This window comes from Buceros rhinoceros, unplaced genomic scaffold (assembly GCF_000710305.1).
Source record: "Buceros rhinoceros silvestris isolate BGI_N320 unplaced genomic scaffold, ASM71030v1 scaffold13707, whole genome shotgun sequence".
Taxonomy (NCBI): Eukaryota; Metazoa; Chordata; class Aves; order Bucerotiformes; family Bucerotidae; genus Buceros; species Buceros rhinoceros.
The window spans coordinates 1-22394 of NW_010424049.1; the positions used below are offsets into that span (position 1 = coordinate 1).

A 22394-nucleotide genomic window follows, 5' to 3' on the forward strand; every position below is an offset into this window, starting at 1 on the left:
CCCCGCCCTTTTTTTTTCTCCGTATCTCCTTCCCCCCGCCAGCTCCCCAACAGGTTCAGGAGCTACGGCCCACTCGCTTCTAGGCCCCGAAGTCACCATCACTCAGGTCGCTTTCCAGCCTTCTCCTCGCTCCCAGTTAAAGGAGCTGACTGCACATGGCTCCAGTCGGCACAGGGGAGCCGCAGAAGGCAGTGCTGTCGGGGCTGCCTGCTTCCCTTTTCGAAGCGTGGTATTCTTGCCAAATACATGAGACAAATGATACAGACAGCGGGCAGGAGCAGTATGTCACATTTTATTTGTGTTCTTTTAAAATTTCTTCATAAAAGGGTACAGTTTTTAGGCTGAGAATGACATTCAGTATTTTCTAAGGATTTAACAAAAGATACCTGCCAGTACGTGACTGAAAGTCTAATGGGATATCGAGTCTCACGCTACACTGGTTGTGTTTTCCAGGTGTTCACCGTTGAGGAAATGATGCCCCATGTCCAACACATGAAAGGAGGTCACAGTAAAAACCTTTTCCTTAAAGACAAGAAGAAGAAGGGGTTCTGGCTGGTGACGGTTCTGCACAACCGGCAAATCAATTTAAACGATCTTGCTAAAAAGCTGGGCGTCGGGAGTGGCAACCTGCGGTTCGCTGACGAAAACGCCATGCTGGAGAAGCTCAAAGTGGGCCAGGGCTGCGCGACGCCCCTCGCTCTCTTCTGCGACCAGGGAGACGTGAGCTTTGTGCTGGACGCTGGCTTGCTGGAGGGTGGCCACGAAAAGGTGTATTTTCATCCAATGACAAATTCTGCAACCATGGGCTTAAGCCCCGATGACTTTCTGAAGTTTGTGAGATCAACGGGCCACGATCCCATCATCATACATTTTGACGAAGACATTAAGTAGATGAAGTTCATGTTTTTATTCCTAGGCATAGATTTGGGAGAGCAAAACCGGTACAAGTCTCATCACCAATAAAACATGAAAAACCCAAGCTTGCTCCTTTCTTATTTTTTCAATTGTGCACATTTCTATTGTATGATCTGGAGAGAAAACAATTCTGTCTTTGGGTTATGAGGAGGTTGACAGGACACTCTCAGACAGACAAGACGTTTGCAGTCTACCACAGAGGAGCTGTAGGTAGCAAAGGTGTTAGTTCAGCGAGGTTATAGTTGTTACGGACAAAATGGAGAGAACTGGAACTTCCCGTGGGCTGTACTGGCCTTGAAGGTTTCAACTTAAAAGAACATCATTAGGAAACAGCAAATTACAACTTCTAAAAGATGTGTCAGTACACAGAGGACAGATGTCTGGACCGTGAACCTGTACCCATTTACCCCCCACTACACGTTGCTTTCTTTTTATTATTTTTACCTAGAAAAAAACCAACTTGCCTACACTATGGGAAATGCGTTTGATTGTCTACGGTTTTAGTTGCATTTTCACTTTCCCAGTATCCTTCCCTCGGGAAATAACGATTAAGTCTTGTGGCAGTCGCCCCAGGATGACAGGCGCTGCCTCACCCCTTTTAGAGCCTCTCCAAAACCAGCGGGACGCGAGGGAGCCCTGGGAGCAGGCGGGGTGACGGTGAGGCCCGGGACCAGCCTTCTCCTGGCGGAGGAGCTCCAAGGAGTGACGTTACTGCGGGTTCCTGACCGGGGTAGTATGTCCTGGTGACACCTGGGAGGACAGTTAGTACAACCCCACCTGGTGCTGCACTTGAGCTGCTCCCGTCAGGCGAAGGGGACTGCCTGGACAGACGTGGCTGTGCTGAAGAGGCTGGGGGAGGCTGGTTTGGCTTTCAGTATAGATTTAACATAGAAAAGCATCTACTAGCACGAGAACAAGACCAGTACATTCTCAGTGTTAAATTTCTAAGCTAATTCTCCTCTCTCCTGCCTGAAACCCTCTTCAAACAGATCGCGCGTTGAAGACAGAAGAGCAGCATCTCCGTGACATCCAGTAAACACACTGGGGCACCGAGTACCCCCACATGACCCGAAGATGGGGCAGTCGTGAAAGTGAGGGAACAGCGCTGGAGATGGTGGGGACACAGCTCACAAAAACGTCACGTACAACCTGTGCCCAAAGGCAGCAGTGCCAAGACGAGCGGGGACAGAGCGGAACTAACGGACACAGAAGTCAAGGAAGGACACAGGAGGACTTGGACGATGGTTTGCTGCTGCCCCACGCTAACGGATGCGATACCAACGACGAGAAAAAGAAACGCAAGGCAAAAATCAGCCAATCCGACTTGGTTTTGTTTGGTATGAGTTCAGGAGTTCTCCGAGAACACCATCAACGTCTGTGTGTTGGGTTGGGGTTTTTTTCTTCCTATTAAGAAAGGGAAATCTTTAATTCTACAGCACGAACAGCTACCGCTGAGTAAGGAACAGCACCTTCCAGGGTGAGGCAAGTCCCTCGCCAACAGCCTTACCACACCTCCCTTCCGTCTGCAGGACGGGGCCCCTGCTCGCAGAGACGTGCCCTCAGCGGCAGAACACTCCATGGTGCGGTGGTTCGGGTTCTCCGCTCCGCCGCAGAAGCGCAGAAGCCAAGCCCATCCCTGGCGGCAGTTCTCTCCAACAGGCAAGAAGTGCCCTAACAACGCTGCAGCTAGAGGAGGAGTCCCCACAAAGCTGCCCCGACAGAGGGGTTTCTCTTTGCTGTTGAAGGGAGGAACGCCTGGTGTTTGGGAACACTGAGGTATCAGAGAACTCTGGACTGACACGTGTTGCTAAATTAGCTGGGTACCGAGATACACTCTGAGGTGGCTTTAAAAAAGTACCGTTTATCCTGGCCCCCGCCTGCCCCTCGCTTACCCTCCCCTCTCAGGTTTCATTGTGGGACCCGGAATCCTTTATCACTTCAGAGAAAATACCAGATTTGACTTGTCGAGGTTTTTAAACCCAGAAGGCTCTCAATGTGAAAAGTTATTTGAAAGACACGTGCACAAGAGCAGTTTGCTACTACAGTTTAACTACCTTCATCCTCAGAAGAGGTTCTGGGACTTGTCTCGGCAAAAACAATGTCCAAGCAAAACCAAAGCTTCCAACACTGCATCTGGCAAGTCAATAACGACTTCTTTGTGTATTTCCTTGTGAAATTAGTGTCTTTTTAAAGTAACCTCGCAGCAGTGTATGGATAAAAGCTACACGGGTCTATGCAAAGAAACACCACGGAACAAACTACGGGCTGTCCAGAGGAATTCTGCTACGGTCTGATGGTTTCCTTCCAGAAGAAACACTCACTGAACACATCACCGACTGAGCACAACACCATTACTCAACACCAGCCGCCTTCCAGAAACGTGTGTAGAAATGTACACACAAAATCAGAATAAAAGTTATTTGGTTTGGCATTTTAATAACATCATTAATAAATGTATACAATGGCAAACATTAAAAAAATCAGTATGCAAAGGAAATTACAGTTTTAAATAAGAGCTTCTGAAGTTTTGTTTCACACCCAGGTACATTCCTTTAAGGCAGTTTTATTCATGTCAAAGCATTATTTACATACACATCATCACCGAGCTCCAGGAATCACACACGAGCTCCTTTGTCAAGGCTGCGTCGCGTCTTGGAAAAAGTTTAGAAATCACACGCGTTGGGAATGTTACTAAGCCCTCGGCAAGGAACGGAGAACTACCCTTTGCACAGTGCCACAGGCTCCGCCGGCATCCTGACCCAGCAGGGGCAGCTCTGGTGGGACACGCTGCGTGGGTGCTCTCACCATACGCTGTCCGACAGCTGCTGAGTCCTTCCCCTGCAGGGTCGTGTTTCAGAACACGTGAAGTGGCTCCCAGACTCAATTTACGTTTTTGGTTTAGTTTAATTTTAAGGGCACAGACTGGAAAGATTAAGGAAGGAAAAAAAATTATTTCCAGATCCTCAGAGCATGTAGAACCTCCTGACTGCTGTTCTGCTCTGACACTTCTTGGCAAAATAGAAGTGCTGGGAGAAGCGGGTTCTGATCTCTTAAACACAAACATTTCCCCGGGGCTGCTTTTGGCTGATTAAGCACATACAGCCCCAAATCCCGCTCTGGCCTCTGCACGGATGCAGCTGAAGTGGGTCGAAACCTGTTAACAGCAGCGCAGAGGGGCGCTGGCCAGGGCTGGCACACAAGCCTGACCACGCTCCACTCTGACCCAGCAGCACGACTTCTGCCCCAAACTCCTGCTGATCCTTGCAGAAGACAAAACCTTGGATTTGGGATGAGGAGGGGCTCATTTCTTACACACGTTATCAGTGAAAGGGTAGTCGTAACGTTTGTGACTACACCCTGGCTGCGACTGCACCGATGCTTGAAGAAGGTGTAACAGTAGGCAAAAAGCAAGCGTGGAAGTTGTATCCTGGACGGCCTAATGAATACAGAACAGAGCTGAGCTCATCAGCGAGACGTCGGGAGCCGCCTGCGTGATGGAAACGGCGCGACCACGGGTGGTAAGGGCAGGGCTCGTGCAGAAGCACGTGCCACACGCCACGGCAACGTGCCGCTCTTGCCTAATTCCCGGGGTCTGGGAGAATCTACCTGACCACACGCAACTGCTCTGGCTCTGTGAGAACAAACAGCATTTGGCACTACAGCTTAAATCCGTTAATTCAAGACACGCGTCGTCCTCTACAAATGGTAACGCTGCTGAATGGTGCGGGTGTAACAGTGTGAAAGGGCTTGGTAGTTTGAGTGGCACAGAGCAAGGGCCCACAAACGGAAGCTACAGTGAGCTGGTGATCAAAATAAACCCTCGATTTTAACGAAATACCAGAAAAGTCTTCAGAGGAAGAACGGGGATTCTGTAAGGTCCACAGGGTTGGACTGCATGGTCCTTGAGGTCCCTTCCGGCCTGGTATTCTACGATTCTACGACATGCTGGAGAGCTGCAAAACCGGCCCTATTTTCACTTCAGAAAAAAACCCCAAATGACAAAAACAAAACAAAAGTTTAAATTCTTAAGATCTTTTTAGATCTAGATCTTTTAGCACATTTTATCATAAAAAATATTTCAGAAGAAAGATGCTTTAAGGGAAAAACCCAGTAAGATTTCTCCTTCTGAAGCCTCCTGGACCTCCCCCTTTTTTCCTTTTTTCGACAAAATTTCAGGACAATAAACGCGTGACCTGCCAGCGTGCCTCTGAATCTGCCGAGCTGCTTCTCCCTCCAGTGACCAACGGTTCTGTTCACACTGACCCTGAGAGCTGACAAGAGATGGAACCTGAAGGGACGAGCTGCTGCGCAGCTGGCAGCGCGGTGGCTGTACCCACCACCGGAGCAGCAGCGTCACCAAAAGCATTTGCTGACTTCAATATAAAACAATAATGAACAAGATGTAACTTACTAGTAACGATAACCTTCAGGGGATTGTAAAATGCATGTGATATTATTTACATTTCTTTTTGCCATCGAGAAACCTCCTAAGCCACCATCAGCTCATGTCAAAAGACAAACAATGAAAAAGAAATTAGTCGATACACAAACGTCATAAGACAGTCTTATCCTGGAAATGCCATTGGTTGAGAACAGCCTCGTATTAAAATAAAAGTTATAGAAAATCATACCTGGCAATTTCCTGTCAGAAACGTCTGAACAATTATATGCAGGATAACTTGGGAATGTGGAAAACACAAACGACAGACAGTTTCTCTATAATACGATTATCCCACGACTCCCGCTTCCCTTCGTTACCGAACCTTTTCATGTCTGTAAACAAATTTTTCTCTTGCCGTATGCAACCAAAGTCGGCACAAACCTTTGTAAGAGCAGTTTCATGCAGATTATGCTAACCAAGTAAGGCAGCGACGTGCCCGAAGCGGTGAGGTTTTTGTATCTGTATATACAGTCAAGTTCAACAAAATACTACAGCGTTCCTTTTAGATTTACAGAAGTAAATATAAACTGCTAGTTACGGGGGGGTTGGCTAATTATTAGCAGAAGCTTAAGCAAATCAGTGGCTAATTTCATAAACAGAAAATGAGAGAAGGTTTGTTTGTTTGTTTTTTTCCCCTGGAGTAATTCTTGAGACCTTAAAACTCTTGGTCCTTGGGGAGATGAGAACTGTCCTTTATTCAGTAGATCTTAACAGTGCAATGTGCAACAATTCCTAAGACCATCTACAAATTTTCGGCAGTAGACTCCAGTAGAGCTCCTTGATTCAAGGAAGGAAGGAAGGAAGGTAGGTAGGTTTTTATTTCTTTCCTGCTCTAGTCACGAAGAATGTAAAAAATTCCCTTAATTTTTATTAATGATTCCTACAGTCGCTGTCTTGTTACTTCAGATAGAAAGGCTTCACACTGAGATACTGAAGGACACTTTTCTCTCTGCGTTCAGGTGAAAGGTAGAAAGAGAAAAGAACATAAGAAAAGCTTAGAGTGCAGAAGTATAAAACACAGAGTTAAGTCTCTAGCAGCACTAACAGCACTAAGAGCATGCACCGAAGATGCGTTACGGAGTCGAGAGGAGGACAGAGTGCCAACAGCAGGCTTTACGGAAAGGCAGGTGCCTCGTCCTGCAGAGCTCTCTAGACGATTGCCGAACTATCCTTTCAGATTCATCGGTCCCGTCTGAAGAACAGACTTCAGTATTACTACTTAATGTGGTTTCTTTGAACTTTCTCCTCAAGAGATTTGAAAAACAGAAACAACTGTAATTTTTATAAGCAAAAGGCTAAAGGGGGTGAAGTTCCCTGCCTGCACAGGCAGAGTAACTGCTGTAAACCAACCTGTTCTGGCTTAACTCGTAAGCAAGGCAGAGGCCAGTGAAGCAAGCGGTATTTACATCCGGTTAATGCAGTGTGCGCTTGTTCTTACACGTAATGCTGTTAGTTCATTGTAAATGAAATTAATCTCATTTACATTTGGGGCAGGAAACTCACCACTTGGCCCACATCTCATGTAGTGGGTCATAGAATTAGGAGCTTTGTTGCTCCCTAGACCTGCTTTTTGAATTTCTGCTTTCTGGGATAGCTTCCACATCTGCAGAGAAAAGCATTTCATGTTATTCATTGTGTTTACCAGGACACGAAAAAACCCTCATGCATTAAAACACATTCTACTTATTAGTAGAGCAAAAGGATATATATACACACATTTTTTTTTTAGAGGAAAGGACAGAGGAGAGGGACAGAAGAACCTCACTGGAAGTGCCTGCTCAACCTCACTCGTTACAGTTCGTCCTGGTGTGTGGAATAACCAGGGATTGTTTTCAAAGACACCGTCAGATATACTGCACTTGTAGCTACACTAACCCCAAGCTTCTGCCTGTCTGGGGAGGGAAATAACCAGATGTCACCAAGGCGGACTGAACCCAGCACAGCACTGCATTTTTACCTGCTACATGCTGACGGAAGCGTTCGCATTCAATCCTGCAAAACACAACGTTATCTTGGCATGCAACAGCTTGGACGTGCAAAATGCAGGAGCTTAACTTACTACTCCCTTAAGGCAAAGCATCAAGCAACCCCATAACTGCAAGCAGATTACCGAGCCTGAACAACAAAAGCTTTTCTGGCTGGCAGCCACATATTTAGTGTTTATAATTACCATGCAAAGCCCTAACCTCTCATTTTTCGAGCCAGCAGGGGCCAGGGAATGGGCGAGTGCACTGCATGTTGTACAGTCAGCCCTCCGAATGGCCGCGGGCCATGAAAGGGGCTTCACAGGCCCTTCCACTAGCTGAGCACAGACCAAGAGAGACATCCGTGATGTGTGAAAATACATCGCGGAGGAAAAAATGCTGCTGTACACAAACGCGTTTTTCTTTCACATACAATAAGCAAATGCTGACAATTTACTCTTGGACCATTACAAGGTCTCTAGCTGCTGCAGCTGAACTCAGCAGAGCAAAACCAGGAGCACAAGAAGGTGTATCCTCAGAACTGAAATGCAATTCATTGCAGGTTACAGAACAATGCAAAGTAGTGGCCTGAGCTGGACACGGTTACTCCAGAACACCCACAGAAGCCTCGAGACACCAGTGTTCAAAGACACTAACACTCGGCTATTCTGAAGCCCTCTGTGGTTGAGAGAGAACCTGTTTTCATCCGCCCCTGCAATGCAGTCAGTACAACACAGGCTACAACGGCATTAAGCATCAGGCGTCAACATCCACCATCAGACCTGGTTTGTATGTGACAGCGTAGTGCTGTGAAAAGCAAGGAGACAAGGCAGCCTGACGCGCCCCGGGGCAGTGCCCTGTGCTGCCTGGGCGGGCTTCACTCTACAGGGGTAACCTCCACAGCCCCGCTCTAGGGCCTGGCTGCTACAGGGGATCAGCACCCCTCGCTCCGGGTAACGGCACTGCTCAACCCAAAGCTAATTCAAACACATCCACAGGTTAATGGAAACCAGGTGAAACGACATGACCCGGGGTCAGAGCACTGATCTCACTGTGCGAGAGTAAATGCGTGTGAAATTAAGATTATACTTCAGGTTTGGATTTGTTTATCTTAATGGTGAGACAGCTCTCGAGGGAATACAGCCCTAACGAACAGCTCGCTGTGAACAGCGCCGAGGAGGGGTGAGACATCCTCTCAGCCCAGGAACGGCGGGCGAGGACGGCTGCCTGACACGTGGAAATGGTAACTCTACCGTCCACGGAATGTCGCTGAAATGCCCAATCTTCTCCTCTCCTTCCTTTTCCCCACCTTGGAATGCAGCTGGAGCTCTGGAAAGGGCGAATCTCCACGTTTTACGACCGTTCTCCTGGGTGAAACGGAGACCTGACAGACTAACATACGGGAGGGCAGCTGCTTTTCCTGGGGGAACGGGGTATTTGCAGCACTTCTACCCCTCCTAATTAACACTAAGGATTTAAAGTTCAACCCACACAGCGCTGCCATGACAGCCACAAACTGCTGGCAAAACCAAGTCAGCTGGAAAAATCAGAATATGACATTCATTATTTTTAATATTTATTTTCCATTTTAAATACTGTTCCTCTAGTCATATTTTCATTCCTTTTTTAATAGCGTGTGTAATTTTGGCTCTCAGTAACTGTCAGTAACTATTTCCTCCTGCAAAAAAGTGCTAATGCCTAAAGCCTCATGCCACTGTCGTTTAAGTACAACACAATTTTAACTCTGTTTGCATTTACAATTAAAAAGCCTGAAGCCATTGCAGAGACCGCAGCATGTGAAGTCATTACTTTTCAGCACCTCTCTTAGCGGGGCATCTGGAATTTCACGGGCTGCTGGCTTAAGCACTCCTGCACTCCTACCATTTTGCAAGCAAACTTCTTGGAACTTTTCATTTGTGTTAATTTAACAGGTTTTCTGTCATTTTTGTTGCACATCTTGTATTCTACTATATTAGTGTTACTGCTGTGAAGAAGAAAAAATGAATTTTGACCATAATCAGCAGAGGTTTTTGTTACCTGCAGCACAAGGAGTCTCATGTAACTCTGCTGTGCGACTCCTAGTAAAACTGAACCCTTCGTCCTATTTGTGCACCAGGCGTGGAGAGACAGAGCATCCAGGAGGGAAAAGGGTAATTTTTTTCATGACAACTCCTGCATATCATGTGACCGTTTACTACCCCTTCATGGGAATTAAAGAGTTTATATTTAGAATGGTCTTTGTATTTATTCACGTTCAAATATTTTTGTAATTATGAGCAGTAGTTCCTATTTATTGTGCAAGCCAGAGGCACTGAGTTACTGGGCTGGAACTTGTTCCTTGTGCAAAGTGCATTTATGCCGGGACACGGCATAAATGAAAAGGGTAAGACACTGAAAACGCTTCCTTGCATTAGTACCTCATTTTTGGGAGGAGATTTTGTCCCAAATACATAACCAATGTGTTACTGATACAGCTGAAAGCAGGAGCAGAGCTGCGGAGCACTGTCTCTGCGCCGGCGAGGCTGGCGGCCAGGCTGCCGTTCGGGCGATGCAGCATGCGGCTGGTTTAACATGCACTCAGTAACGCACAGGAAAAAACCAAAGTGTTCGAAATGCATGACACAAAAATATAGCTCGTATTACAAAGACTTTTAAAGGCATGCAGAATATGTACAGTGCAAGTCACGTTTCATGCAAACTTTGGTGAGGTTACAACTTTACATTCACACATGCTACGAGTACACAGCTGGGCCCTACGCCACTGCTCTTCGAGAGCAACCACCCACAGATCTAACACGCAACTCTCATTGTAGTGAAGTTTCCTCTAAATCCAGTGGATGCTGAGAACACCTAAACGTCGTATTAGACCAAATATATTTAATAATACAACTCCCTTATATCAAACACAGCCATACTCATACCACAGAGTTTTATTATCTTCAGAAACCAGGAGCGGGGACTCAGCCTCACTGGTGCTCAGGCCGGTGGGGACGAGCTCCCTGGCTGCCGCAGACCGCAGCTCGCTGTGCTCAGATTTCGCATTAACAGGAGGCTGCTCGTGACTTCTCAGGACTGATCTAAACGCTGACAGGTTTGCCTGATCACTTGGTTTGGATGCAGATCTTTGAGGCACCCCACTGATGTTACTGACTAACTCAGTGTTAAGGGACAGAAATGGCTGAGCTACGGTAAAGGACCCTGTGCTGTCGTTACGAGATACGCTGACTGTATCGTCAAACGTGCTTGTGCTTAGTGCAGCTCTCTCGTGAAAATTTGACCTCTCCATCCTCGAAGTGTGAGGCACTTCAGCGTTACGCCCTAAATTACGCGGTTTAACTGTATGAGCTGCCCTGCTTTGTGGGACACAATCTACTCTGTAAGGCACACAGTGAAAAGCATGAGAGGGTAACTGGTGTGCTGAGTACTCACTAGAGGCTGGCGGAACGCTCCTGTCAGCGGAGGGTGGTGCTGGATCCACTGACACGGGCTGCCTACTGTCCTTAGACAAAAAATCGTGAATGCTCGTCCTTCGAGTAGTTCCTTCTGCCGTAGAAATCACGCTGCTGGCTCGAGGTAAGGTAGCGTAGGGATTGCAATCTCTTGATTGTCGCTGGGATACAGTAGCTTGTATCTTCTCTTTAACCGATCTGGCTCTCCCCTGAGTGCCTGATGTGAATTTTATGGGAGAGCTAGTGAAGTAGGTATCTTCAGTTTTACGAAGGCTGGGCCTTACAAGCTGATCTGGCTTAATGGATCGTCCATCTGAGAAATCAACTGTGTTTTTTACGCTTAACGATCTCACGATACCACAGCCAGCAGACGGCTGTTTCCTCAGCTTTTCCCTTCCCGTCAGCTCTGCCGACTCAGATAAGCTTCTCATGACTTCATCTAAAAGATTCTCTTCACTTGCAGATTTCATCTGTTAAAAAACACGAAATAAACTTATGAACTGTCATTTTGACCTTTTCTTAAGCAAGCTTTGTGGACATAAACGAAGAACAATTCTAAAAAGTTTTGGGTTTTTTTTTTAATTTCTCAGATCTAAAAGCAGTAGTAAATGTTTATGGTACATACTCATGAGTTTTCTGCACATCTTACAAACAACTGCTTTGAAAACCAGGTGAGAGATAGATCGTAAGTACCTGGAATTACTTCCCGTAGTACTGATTAACTCAACAAATCAGATGATCAAAACTTCAAGTTTATCTTCTCATCCACTCACCCTCTGCCATCAGTCGTCAACACTTGCTATGCAATTTCACATGGACTATTATTTTAGTTTCTACTGACCATCTGGAGCGAAAAGCTTAAGCTCCCTCCACACTTACACAACAAAGACAACAATCTTACATGCCAAAAGCACCCTGGGTTTGGGCCAGGCAGCTCCCTGCTTTTTCTTTTTGAAGAAAACACTTCAGAGCTAGAGAAAACATTTAGGTGAGCACTACTCACAGCCTCAGGAGAGACAGGCTGCAGCTTGTCAAAATGGGAAAGGAGACAGTTGGGATGGAATCAAGCTAAAAGTGTTCAGGAAACGCTCTGGCCGGGGCTCTCGAATACGCCTCCAACCTGAATGATTCTGTAATTCATGGCCAGCAGTGGACTGCACTCCAGTCAGATGGCTTCTCTTATTTCTGTTGCCCAAAGAGTACGGTCTAATGCTTAAATCCCAAGCAGCTTGTCAGAGAGACCACAGGTGAGAGGAATCCCACAAAACCTCAGAACCGCAGTGCAGACTCAAGTCACAGACCACCCCGATCGATTCTGCTGTGAACGTGTTTTTCCGTTTCAGTGGTGTCGTTAAAAATCGATACAGCCCCACTACTGCCGTAACCACTAGCCCCACGACGCCGCAAAGCAACTCTGCTCACTCTAAGCCTGCTGTTAATGCTGTGCCCACATATGGGATAATACGTAGTTAAAATATTTTCAGACTAACCTCACTTGAGGTACTCTTGTTGCTTTCTTCTAAAAACTGCTGCAGGGTAACAACTTCACTGCCAGGAGAGCCGGGTTTGATCTGTTTTCCGCGACTCTCCAGTGTGTCCGGTGTCCTTTGCTGCGGCACCGGACTGGACCTTGTATGACCTTTCAGGTACTGGATAGGGCTGCTGCTGCTGCTAGACCAAGCCTCAGGCTCGTGGAGCAGGCTGAACTCCCCGCTGCTGTGACTCTGCGGCCTGCTTTGACTGTGAACTGCACCTGCTTTGGGGGTAAATGCTATTAAGTATTCCGTAAGAAAAATACACGAAAGCTGTTCAACAGTGTAACCTTACTCAAACGTGGAACAGGATCAGGTTCGGTTAACAACAATTCTACTGAAAATACTAAACAATCCAGCTGTCCTTTTGCTCTCAACCCGAAATATATTAAGACAACTGCACTCCCCTCACTTACCTCTCAGAGCTCTTTAAATGTGACATGATTTTTTTTTCTTTTTTTTTAATAAAAAAGCTACCTCTCCCTTATGATCTGGGCCTCCGCCTACGTAACACTGCGTATTAAAGAGGGCTCTTGTTCAGCACCACTGTGAGGCACACGCTCTAATACACTACTAAGGAGTTTGACATCACACGAAATGCAAAGGAGGGAATGGAAAGGAAGTATTTTCTTCAGCATAATTCTTCAGTAGGAACTATTCAGGAATGCTGCTTCTCCAACAGTTTCTGCCCTTACTTCTTGGTCTATCACAACCGCGACCCGAAGGAAGCACACGGCATTAAATGCAAAATGAATTCCACAACACCAAATCTTTTTATTTTTCAATAATTGTGAATTGCTTAGGAAATACTGATGAATAATCAAGTACTAGGAAATACTTGGAAAAATAATCAAGTATTAGGAAATACTGATGAATAATCAAGTATTTCCTACTTCCCACTACTCCTAAGAAATGAACTTAGGTTTGAAGAAAGATCAATTGTTTACAGCAGAAATTTCTCATACTGTACAGAAACCGGGGCGAGGAGTACCTCCACGGGTCTGGTACAGAAGGCAGTCATCAAACAGAAAATAAACTAGTAAGAACTACTAAGCATTCACCTCTGAACTCCCAGACAAAGAGGTACTGTCTAATAAATGCACACAGGAATAGTAAATGACGTCCTGAGCTGGCAGCGTTCTAGTCTAGGACGTACAACGTCTCCAGCTGGAACAGCCATTATCAACAAAAACACACCACGGCTCGTGACACATGAAATTCAGAGAACACTGTTACATCCAGGAACCAAGTACAAAAGCTGGCAGGGTGGGATCACACAGCCCTTCTGTCCAGTCGGTGTTGCGCGCTGTACGGCTGCAGAGCAGCGGCGCACGGGGGGGAGGTGGAACGAGAAACAAAACGGAGCAGCTTCTCTGCTTAAAAATAAGCGACTTGGAAGTAATTTGGGGGAATTCTTATTTTGTTAACTCGATACTTGGGCCAGGCTTGGTTTAAAACAGTTTTTCATTTATATACTAATGTCACCCTTTTAATATTCCTTAAAACAGAAGTTCTACTAATACTCGTCTCCTTTCCTAATCTGGGGAATGAAGGCTATGAAATGCCTAAAGAAAATAAAACACACTGTGGTGTGGGAATTCTGTTTGGTTGGTCTTTTAACATACACAGACAATCTTACAGGGAAAATCATGGAAACGAAGCATGTTTGTAAATTGCCCTACAGCGTACCTTTGACTTCATGGAGTGAAGCATTGTTATTGCTATTGCTAGTGGATGTTCTGCCACTATCAAGGCTGGCTGGTCTGGAAGCTAAATGGAAAATCAGGAGACACCGTGATGAACAAACTTGCAGCAGATGACGCGGTACCTTTATGTTCTGCTCACAGAATGCTGTGAGGCAGGAATCATGCACTACGCACAGGCAGAGCATGCCCGCTGCCAACAAAGAGGGTTCTTACAGATCAGCGAGTGAAGGGATTTCCAGGCAGTCCAAGAGGGCACTTTAGAAAAGGGTACGACAAGAACAGTAAGGCACAAGGGAGAGGAGAAACAGAGTGCACGCTTAGAGCTGAAACCGGCTGGTTAGTGGAAACCAGGGTTTCACAGACCAAAGGGCGGCCATGCAGAGAGCTGCTGCCATGAGGTCACTCACAACAGATCTGACAAGGAACCCTGCACATAGACGAAACGCCACGAACAGGAGGAGCAAGAGCATCTGCACAGACAATGTCCTGTACTCCCACCCAATACGAGGGAGAGGCACTGTCACTGTCTTCAAAAGTTCTGGTGTCGATTTCAAGTGGTTATACTAGAGGTAAAACCTCACACCTAAATCATCTATTACAGCTTTCACTTCACAGCTGTGCTTGAAGGAGCACATAATGCTTTTATAAAATACAGTATGTGACAAATAGAGGTTTCAGTGAATAATAACACTGAAAAACCTGGCCAGATTGGATTTGGGTTTTTTTAAGATGGAATTTAGAACTTCTTTTATTTCACATTATCTCCAAATGAATTTTTATAAAGGGAAAATGTTTTGATCCTGTTCAGATGCACTTCACAGATGCTTTCTACTAGAGATACAGGACATCTGAGGCAGTAGATAAGGAAGAAAAGAATAATCTGAAGAAACGACACTATACATTCCAGAGATAAGCAGATCACAGAAAGCATGCTCCCTCCGAACTAAGCCAGTCACTTGTTTCTGCAAACTTTGTTAACATTCATGTAACACATCCTTAATTCATTTAATTAAGGTTCACATCTTACCATGAACTCTGGATCCTGTACTAGAATCATCACTAATACCTTGCGGACTTACATCTTCAAAGGATGTTGTATCTATACACAGAGACATAAAAGCAGATGTAAAATAAAATAAAATGAAAAGATTATTGAAATCTTTATCATCTGTAAAATACACTAGAGTATTTTTCAAACCAAGCCATTTTTACTTCAGTAACATTCTGCAGCAAAAATCCTGAAACATTTTACAACTGCAGTTATTAAACCTATTCAGTATCTTAGCACTGCAACCCCATTATTAAAGTTGCTTTTAGCTGGAAAACTTAAAACATAAGCAAACCCGATATTTATATGAAATTGCCACTACGCATAGTCACATGACAGTGCAAGAAGCTTCTACCTATACCTTTATTATTTAGCAACTGCTTGGGTCTGAAGCCTGTAGAAGAGTTGACAGCTGCAAAGTTGATAGCTGTAGTGGAGAAGGCCATAGCTCCCAACTCCTTCCTCCTTTTACCCGTGGATATATCATCAGGGCCCTCCAGATGCTCAGAACTACCTGCCCATTGTCCTCCCGCTAGGACCATGGACTGCAACAGGTCATTCATGGCTGGGATGCAAATGAAAGCAAGTGATCAGCATGGTCAATGCATTTGCTTTGGTTCTCATTTTGCATTGCAAAAGGTTTGACAGTTTTCTAAGCGTTAGAAGCGTACTGAGTACTGGAAGATAGAAACACGAGCTCATCCATGCAATCAGCTCAATGCTTGAGAAGTGGTGTAAGTCAGAGGCTTCTTCTGGCTCAGTGTGGTTCTTAAAACTGAGGTTACCAGGTAAAATCGCCATGCTTGTGCTGCAGTGGTATGTAACATGGACGTTAGAAGCTTCGATTTACTGTTTGCAACGATAAAATGGAATGAATAAGGACAAAATGGGCAAAGGTGCTAATACAAGATAACGTCAACAATGATCCGGGATCCTTGTACAGTGCAGGTTACTGCAGGGATACTGTATTTTACAGACTAACAAACAGAAGGATCTGGAAAAGATGACATCTGATGATATTCACCTTTACTTCACAAAACAGAGAAAATTGTCCACCCCTCATTAGAAAATAAAACCAAATCAATCGAGACAACATTTTGGTGACAACGACTGATGAACACTTGAAGAGTGACAGACCACCATACAGCCTTGTGCTATTTTCTGCGTTTGCTTTCAACAAAAAATTACAGTCATTTCTTAACAAAAGCCTTAGGAAGTGCGTACTTTGGAACTGTTTGGCTTAACACAGTGCACTGTAAATTTATATACACAGAGACGTGTATATAGACAACTATGTATACAAATATATGCAATCACAACGCACTGAATATATATATGCGTGTGCTTGTGCATGGGAACGTGCGGGCACATGTGTGCCCGTCTGCACATATATAAAGTATTCAGTGCCAAGGTTTCTAAAAAAGAAAAACCAAAAAGAAAAAAAGAAAAAGCTCCAGCTCCTTGTATTGCAGCAGGACTTGCACATCGCAAAACAGGAGGAAAAATACAGCGCAGTCCAGGGAGAGGTTAGTGAAAAATTAGTGATGGAAGCCAGTGTAGCCATTGAAAAGAAGCTGAACTGTCATAAAGTCTTACACATGGAGCGACGGTAGAAGGCCTTCACTTTGTCTTTTTCCTTCGGTCTGTTCCTCAAAAAGGGCAGTCTTTTCAGTGCAACCACTTTATGTCATAGCATGAGGGAAAACGGAAACAGGGAAATGAAAGAAAAAAGGGAGAAGAACAGATGGCAGTTAAATGTTGAAACTAAGGACAGAAATGAATGTCTGAGTTTAAGCTATGCACGCTAGGCTAAGCGCTATCATTCGCAGGCTTCCGTGTGACAATGAAACATGAAAACTACACCGAGATATGAGAACTACACTGGGAGACTTCAATATACTCAAAACGCACCAGAACTAACAGTGAAGAGCGTAACACGGTTTGGAAGTTCTAACTGCCAAGCTCTTGAAAAAACAAATGTAACTTCTTTGCAGACTATTAGAGAAATGGACCATTGTATAGCTTTTACTGTGAAAAAAAACATTTCTGAGAACATAAATGCGTGAAGCAGAAAAAGCTTAAAATGGAAGCAATTCTACGTACAACTGCTATTTAAAAATACGTTCACATCAGTATTTTCTGAGATGTCACTTCTGTAATGCTTTGCCCCGCATCTCTGGTAAGACACAATCTATTATCAGTCCTCACTTGTTACATTTTTTGCTCATTAATAATTTTGATTATCTACGGTCTTGTAGAAAAACTGCATGGACCTTGTGTTCGACCTACTGTTTGTGTGCAGTGACTTTAATATTCTACCGAAACAATCCACTTGATATCTGTAGTAAGAAAAATAAAATCAAAATGTATCGGCTGAAATGGTGTACACCATATTTTTAGCTGAAAAACCACAACATTAAAAAAAACAGCAAAAACCAATCCAAACGTGAGAGTTGCTCTAACCTTTTGGGAGGGCTAAGAGAAACTTGAGATACACCATCAGTGAACGGGGTTAAAATTACGAGTAGTATTAAAAGACGGAGGAGGGGGAACCCGCAAGTTAACCTCGTCCTTCGATTCAGCCCCCCCATCAGTATCCGATTTCTGGCCGCCATGGGCTGAGCGTGCCAGCTGACTGCCAAGCATGCAGGAGCCACGTGCAAACAACTGGCATGGAAAGGTCCAGAAAGAAACGCCTAATGAAGTTACCAGTAAGTTCTTATTTACAGAGATACGAAAACAGCGCAGTGCAGTCCACCGGCCCAAGATCTGCTTATTTTAGCTCCCTATCATCACTTTGGGGGCACGCGCCTTGTCCTTTGCCTTGGTTTTCTGCTCAACCAGCAGCTGGCTGCACAGCAGTGCCGCTGTGTACAGCAGTGCCTATAGACACACGCATTTACAAGTGCATGTGAACTACCTCTAGCAGAAAAGTAAGCGCACAGGTATTTTTTAGTATGTACAGATACTTGCAGGTACTTCAAAATAACCAGGGTTTTGGTTTGGCTTTTTTTCCCAGATCAATAGACCATTCCTCCTCTTGCAAGCCCCCAGGAAATAAGCCTAACCCAACACAAACATAAATGCTGGCCGGCTCACGGAGCAGAGCGGCTGCTAAACCCCCCAGAAAGGAGCCGTGCGTGTTGTCTATCTAATGGTACATAATGGTCTGCAGCCTCGCACAGCTACCTGCCAAAGGACCATCCGAGTCCTCTTCCAACAGGTAAATAACTCATCTGTCTTAGCACTAACGCCTTCCAGCCAGAGGCAATTCTGTTCTAGTCCTACTTTCTGTCATCCTGATTCTTTTGTAACTTCTGCAATCCTCCACAGACAAGGTAACTGACCCCTCTTTGTGAAAAACGTCCGCCCTACTCTCATTAGAAAGTAACCAGAGGATGTTCAAGAATCATTTGAGTCATCTGTGACTCTTGTTCATCGACACAGACCACCTCCAAGAGGACTGATTTATGGCTCTCAGCAACTGTACCCAACAGGAACTGCAACTACTGACGTCCTGGAAACTGTATATCAAAACCTGCCCTCCAGTGAACACAGCCTCCTTGAGCGGAGGAGCTATGTCATCTCTGCACAGAACACAACCAAAGAAATGTTCTGTCAGAAACACCAGAATGGCAGAGCTACAGCGGAAGCAAACAGGACACCGCAAAGTTTAGCTCGGGCAGCTTTAGCTCTTTACACCTTTATTCCAACAGGCTTTAACAGCAGGATGGCAGGAGGACTGCGCTGGTCTTAGTAATCTTCTCAAAGATCTCAGTCGTAATTCACTCACTTTTCTTCCTCTTTTCAGTATTCTATGGACACGTTCTTGCCTTCTGAGCCAAGAAGGACTGATGAGCACTGCAGACAACTCTGCTGAGCAGGAAATCTCCCATTTTGTAAAGCTCCTCCTGTTTACCAGAAATACTCTGGGGAATTCTGTGCGGATAGGATGAAAGTCCTCAAATGGTTTGGTTGATACACACAAGAAAATGTTAGGCAGACATCTTCTAAATGTTTTGGTCATAGAAAATGGAGCCCAATATCATTATTTTGTAATTCTTTTATTATACGATGTGTCTGCTACTGGCACTACTATTTAAAGACGACAGGTTTACCAATAGCCTTAATTCCTTGGGATGCTGTCAATACCCTGAGATGGCTGAAGTAGAGGCTAGCAAAAGGAATCTGTTTTTTTCCATAGGAAAAAAAAAACTTCCACTTGCCTGCCTTGGGTTCTCTCTGCGAGAGCTCAGAACAGCATCCCATCCCCCCTGAGGAAAAAGGCTCTGCACAAAGCTGCTGCCAAGTCAGCAGCCCTGACTCGAGTCAGCCACTGAACACAGGTATGAAAAGCCGAGGTGAAACTCTGCAGTCAGAGGAGAGGTGGAATCCACACTGCCTGCAGGACTCAACCAACCTCCGCTGCGTCCCGCAACAGCCATGCTGGCAACCTCCTCCTTTCCAGAGCGCCTCTGGAACTGGACAGGGGCCTCCAGCACCCAGAGAGCTCAGGTGCTGTTTTCTCTGCAGAACAGGGTAGCCTGCTTTTTGCATCACAATCACTGATCTTTGTGAGAGAATAGGACTCTTGAAAACATCTGCATGGGAAAGTGTCCTGCATCGGGAAAACAGCCTCCATCACCACCTTCAAAAGAAGAAAATCTGCCAGTTTCACATAGCAAATCTGTTTAATGGTAGTTGTAGCAGCAGGGTAATTCACTCTGGAATCAGCAGCTCCTTTCGCTTCCTCTGACAGGGGATATGGGGTGGGAAACCTCCGCATCTCAAAGATCACTCTGTGTCAGATGGTCTGTCCCCAGGCTTTTGAGAACACCCCTGATTTGTGCCAGTGGCTGCAATTTGGAGAACGTAACCTGCCTTCTCTTGCCTTCTGAAAGACATGCAGGACATGTCACCTCAGCAGTTCTCTCTGGAACCAACTCCGTGCCCAGACGTGGGAGGCGAGGGTGGAACAGAACCTGTCTCCATCCCCAAAACTGCCTTTGACCAGTGCAGAAAGCTACAACACCCCAGCATTTGCACAGGCAGGCGGCGACTCACAGCCTGCCTCTTTGTTGTAGCTTCTGTCAGCAGAAACTGCTACTGCCAAGTCGCTTCTTACGGTAAAGAAAGGAGCCACAGTGTCTGGATAGTTAGGATCTACAGTCATTCCACCAGCAGAAGAAACGGACTGCAAAACGTGCACCGTTACCAGTACCTCTTGCACCAAGATATTCTCCAAACTTCGTGAGATGCAAACTGTCTCGGTAGGATTGTCAGCATCGAATTGGCACATCATTCACCCAAATTCTATCAGAAACTGTGGTTTCCATGGAGATATGTGTCATGGAGGAAGGTTAGGATCCAGAATTAGATGAGCCCTTCCAGTTTGTGGATAAATACACTGGGATTAAGGGGAACATGAACAAGGTCCATGGAGTAGAAAATTAATGAGGTCTGAACAGCTTCAAACCTCTTTTGAGGATCAGCCACCGTAACTTCAGCCATGGCTTCTCCAGGAGGGTAACTGCACACTACAAGGTCGCGAGTATCATGCAGAGAAAACTGTCACAGGAAAGAGCCCTTCCAGATCAGGAAACAGCTGACACAGATGCAGATGGTCCGAACCGAAGCGTGCACACTTGATTCAAAATAGCACACTTGCAAACACAACCACTACAGCTCCCGTCACTGCTGAATTCCACCAGACTGCCAGTCGTTATGTAAAAGCAACAGTTCCTTTTTAACATTCAAAAGCACCTGATACGATTTGAACCTCATCAGGCCCTTAGCACCGAAAAGCGCTAAGCTGCCCAAATTGACATGTTAGCAACAGAAGTGAAAAATGTCCCCTCAAACCTACTACTTCCTTCCATTATTAAAAAAATACTTTTAGATGTCTTTCACTTTGACTAAGCTTCTGCAATAATCACAGAAGAAAAAAACCCCATAATAATGGCTTTAATAATTCGTGACACAGCAAATGCATAGCTGGCACAAACCCCAGAATATCGATCCGCTGCCCGAGACACTCCATTCTGAAAAAGTATTGCAACAATTTGAAGTGACTGTTAATACACAGGTATCCTGATGCTTTTACATGCACAGCCAAAATGCTTCTGGTGCGTAACTATTCAACAGAAACATTACAACCTGGTAACTTGGCTGTAATATTATCTCTCAGTTTGTGAGAAACTGGACAGTTTATGAGTCATGCCAATAGCAGATAAAAAATACAGATGAATAAATGTACATGGTGCATAGGATCTGGCCTTTCATAGTGTGGGCATCTGATCGTGACGGCTGTTGGGCTCTTTCAGCGCTACTACACTGTGTCTGGACTACCTGGTCTATCCACACCGCTGTAATCCTCCTCAGACTCCCTCCCAGCCACTTAACTCTCATCTTTAGGATCAGTAACGAGTCACATCTTTTTAAGGGGTTGTGTCTCTATGTTAACTCCTCCTATTGCCTATTCAAATATTATCAGAGTTCTTCATCGCTGGCGTTGTGAGATGCTGCAGGAACACCTTCAGCCAGAAGATCTTTTTAGCAATGGCAGGATGTTGGCACAGCCAGAGCTTGGAAACCACTTCCAAGACAGGGGGAGGGACTCATGCTGGGACACGAGGGAGAAACAGAGAAGGGTACTAGTGGTGGCAGCTGACATTCTACCCCAAATTCTGCTCGCCTGACTGGTAACAATGCCTGCTTCGTCTCACCCAAGCACTGTAAACGTATTTTACATGTAAGCTATGGAAACGTTAAAAAATAGTTCCTGCCCAAACATTCAAGGACTCTGCAAGAAGTCAGTATAAATCTGTCATTAATAAGTGAATTCAGGCTTTGGTCCAAAAAACTTAACAAATTATCTTTAAAAATCCCCCAGAGCACACAGCCTTTTGCTGCACCTCTCCAGTTTTAATTGTATCAGAAAGACATTTAGCCAAGGATTGAAAAGACAAAAATGGTTTGCAGTACTCACTGCTACTCTTTTTGGTCCCCAAGGTCTGGCCATCTTCAAGAGAGTTGGAGCCCACAGAGGAACTATCCTGACTGTCCTGGTGGGGCAGCTGAAGAAACCCTTCACTGGACTCTGAACGGGTAGGCGTAAGGGTCACCGGCTTCAAACGTTCGCGATTAACATCCTTCTTAGATTTTATCAGCTTCCTCATTTTCAGAGTAATCCAGTTGCCCCTCCTGTTACCAAAAATGCAGCACATTTATTGCATTTCTAATACAAATACCTCTGCATTCAGACTTTTCCTCAGTTTCCTCAGAGCACAGACATGATTCTGCTCCCCTGACGTTCAATGAAATCTTGATTTTCAGCAGG

At 45.3% G+C, this 22394-nt stretch overlaps 2 protein-coding genes across 3 annotated transcripts in view; one reads left to right on the forward strand and one right to left on the reverse strand.

The window, feature by feature from the left end:
• Positions 1 to 456: 456 nt before the first annotated feature.
• Positions 457 to 974, forward strand: LOC104497402 (prolyl-tRNA synthetase associated domain-containing protein 1). Its single transcript, XM_010140647.1, has one exon. The coding sequence runs from the start codon at positions 472 to 474 to the stop codon at positions 889 to 891; it is 420 nt and encodes a 139-aa protein (XP_010138949.1). The 5' UTR covers positions 457 to 471; the 3' UTR covers positions 892 to 974.
• A 5007-nt stretch (positions 975 to 5981) lies between these two features.
• CCDC88A (coiled-coil domain containing 88A) overlaps positions 5982 to 22394 on the reverse strand; it is a 70796-nt gene continuing 54383 nt past the window's right edge. The window contains exons 25-33 of one of the 2 annotated variants that reach the window (XM_010140649.1): positions 22044 to 22258; positions 16652 to 16735; positions 15417 to 15620; positions 15035 to 15106; positions 13991 to 14071; positions 12260 to 12525; positions 10750 to 11239; positions 6860 to 6959; positions 5982 to 6305 (exon numbers count right to left, since the gene is read on the reverse strand). In XM_010140649.1, coding sequence (XP_010138951.1) covers positions 6895 to 6959; positions 10750 to 11239; positions 12260 to 12525; positions 13991 to 14071; positions 15035 to 15106; positions 15417 to 15620; positions 16652 to 16735; positions 22044 to 22258 — 1477 coding nt within the window. In that variant the 3' untranslated portion in view covers positions 5982 to 6305; positions 6860 to 6894. Of the gene's footprint in view, positions 6306 to 6859; positions 6960 to 10749; positions 11240 to 12259; positions 12526 to 13990; positions 14072 to 15034; positions 15107 to 15416; positions 15621 to 16651; positions 16736 to 22043; positions 22259 to 22394 lie in introns of those variants that run through there. The other variant, XM_010140650.1, reaches the window with a different exon arrangement.

Coding starts and splice junctions, on each gene's coding strand:
- LOC104497402 (XM_010140647.1), top strand. CDS start 472: ATGATGCCCCATGTCCAACACATGAAAGGAGGTCACAGTAAAAACCTT.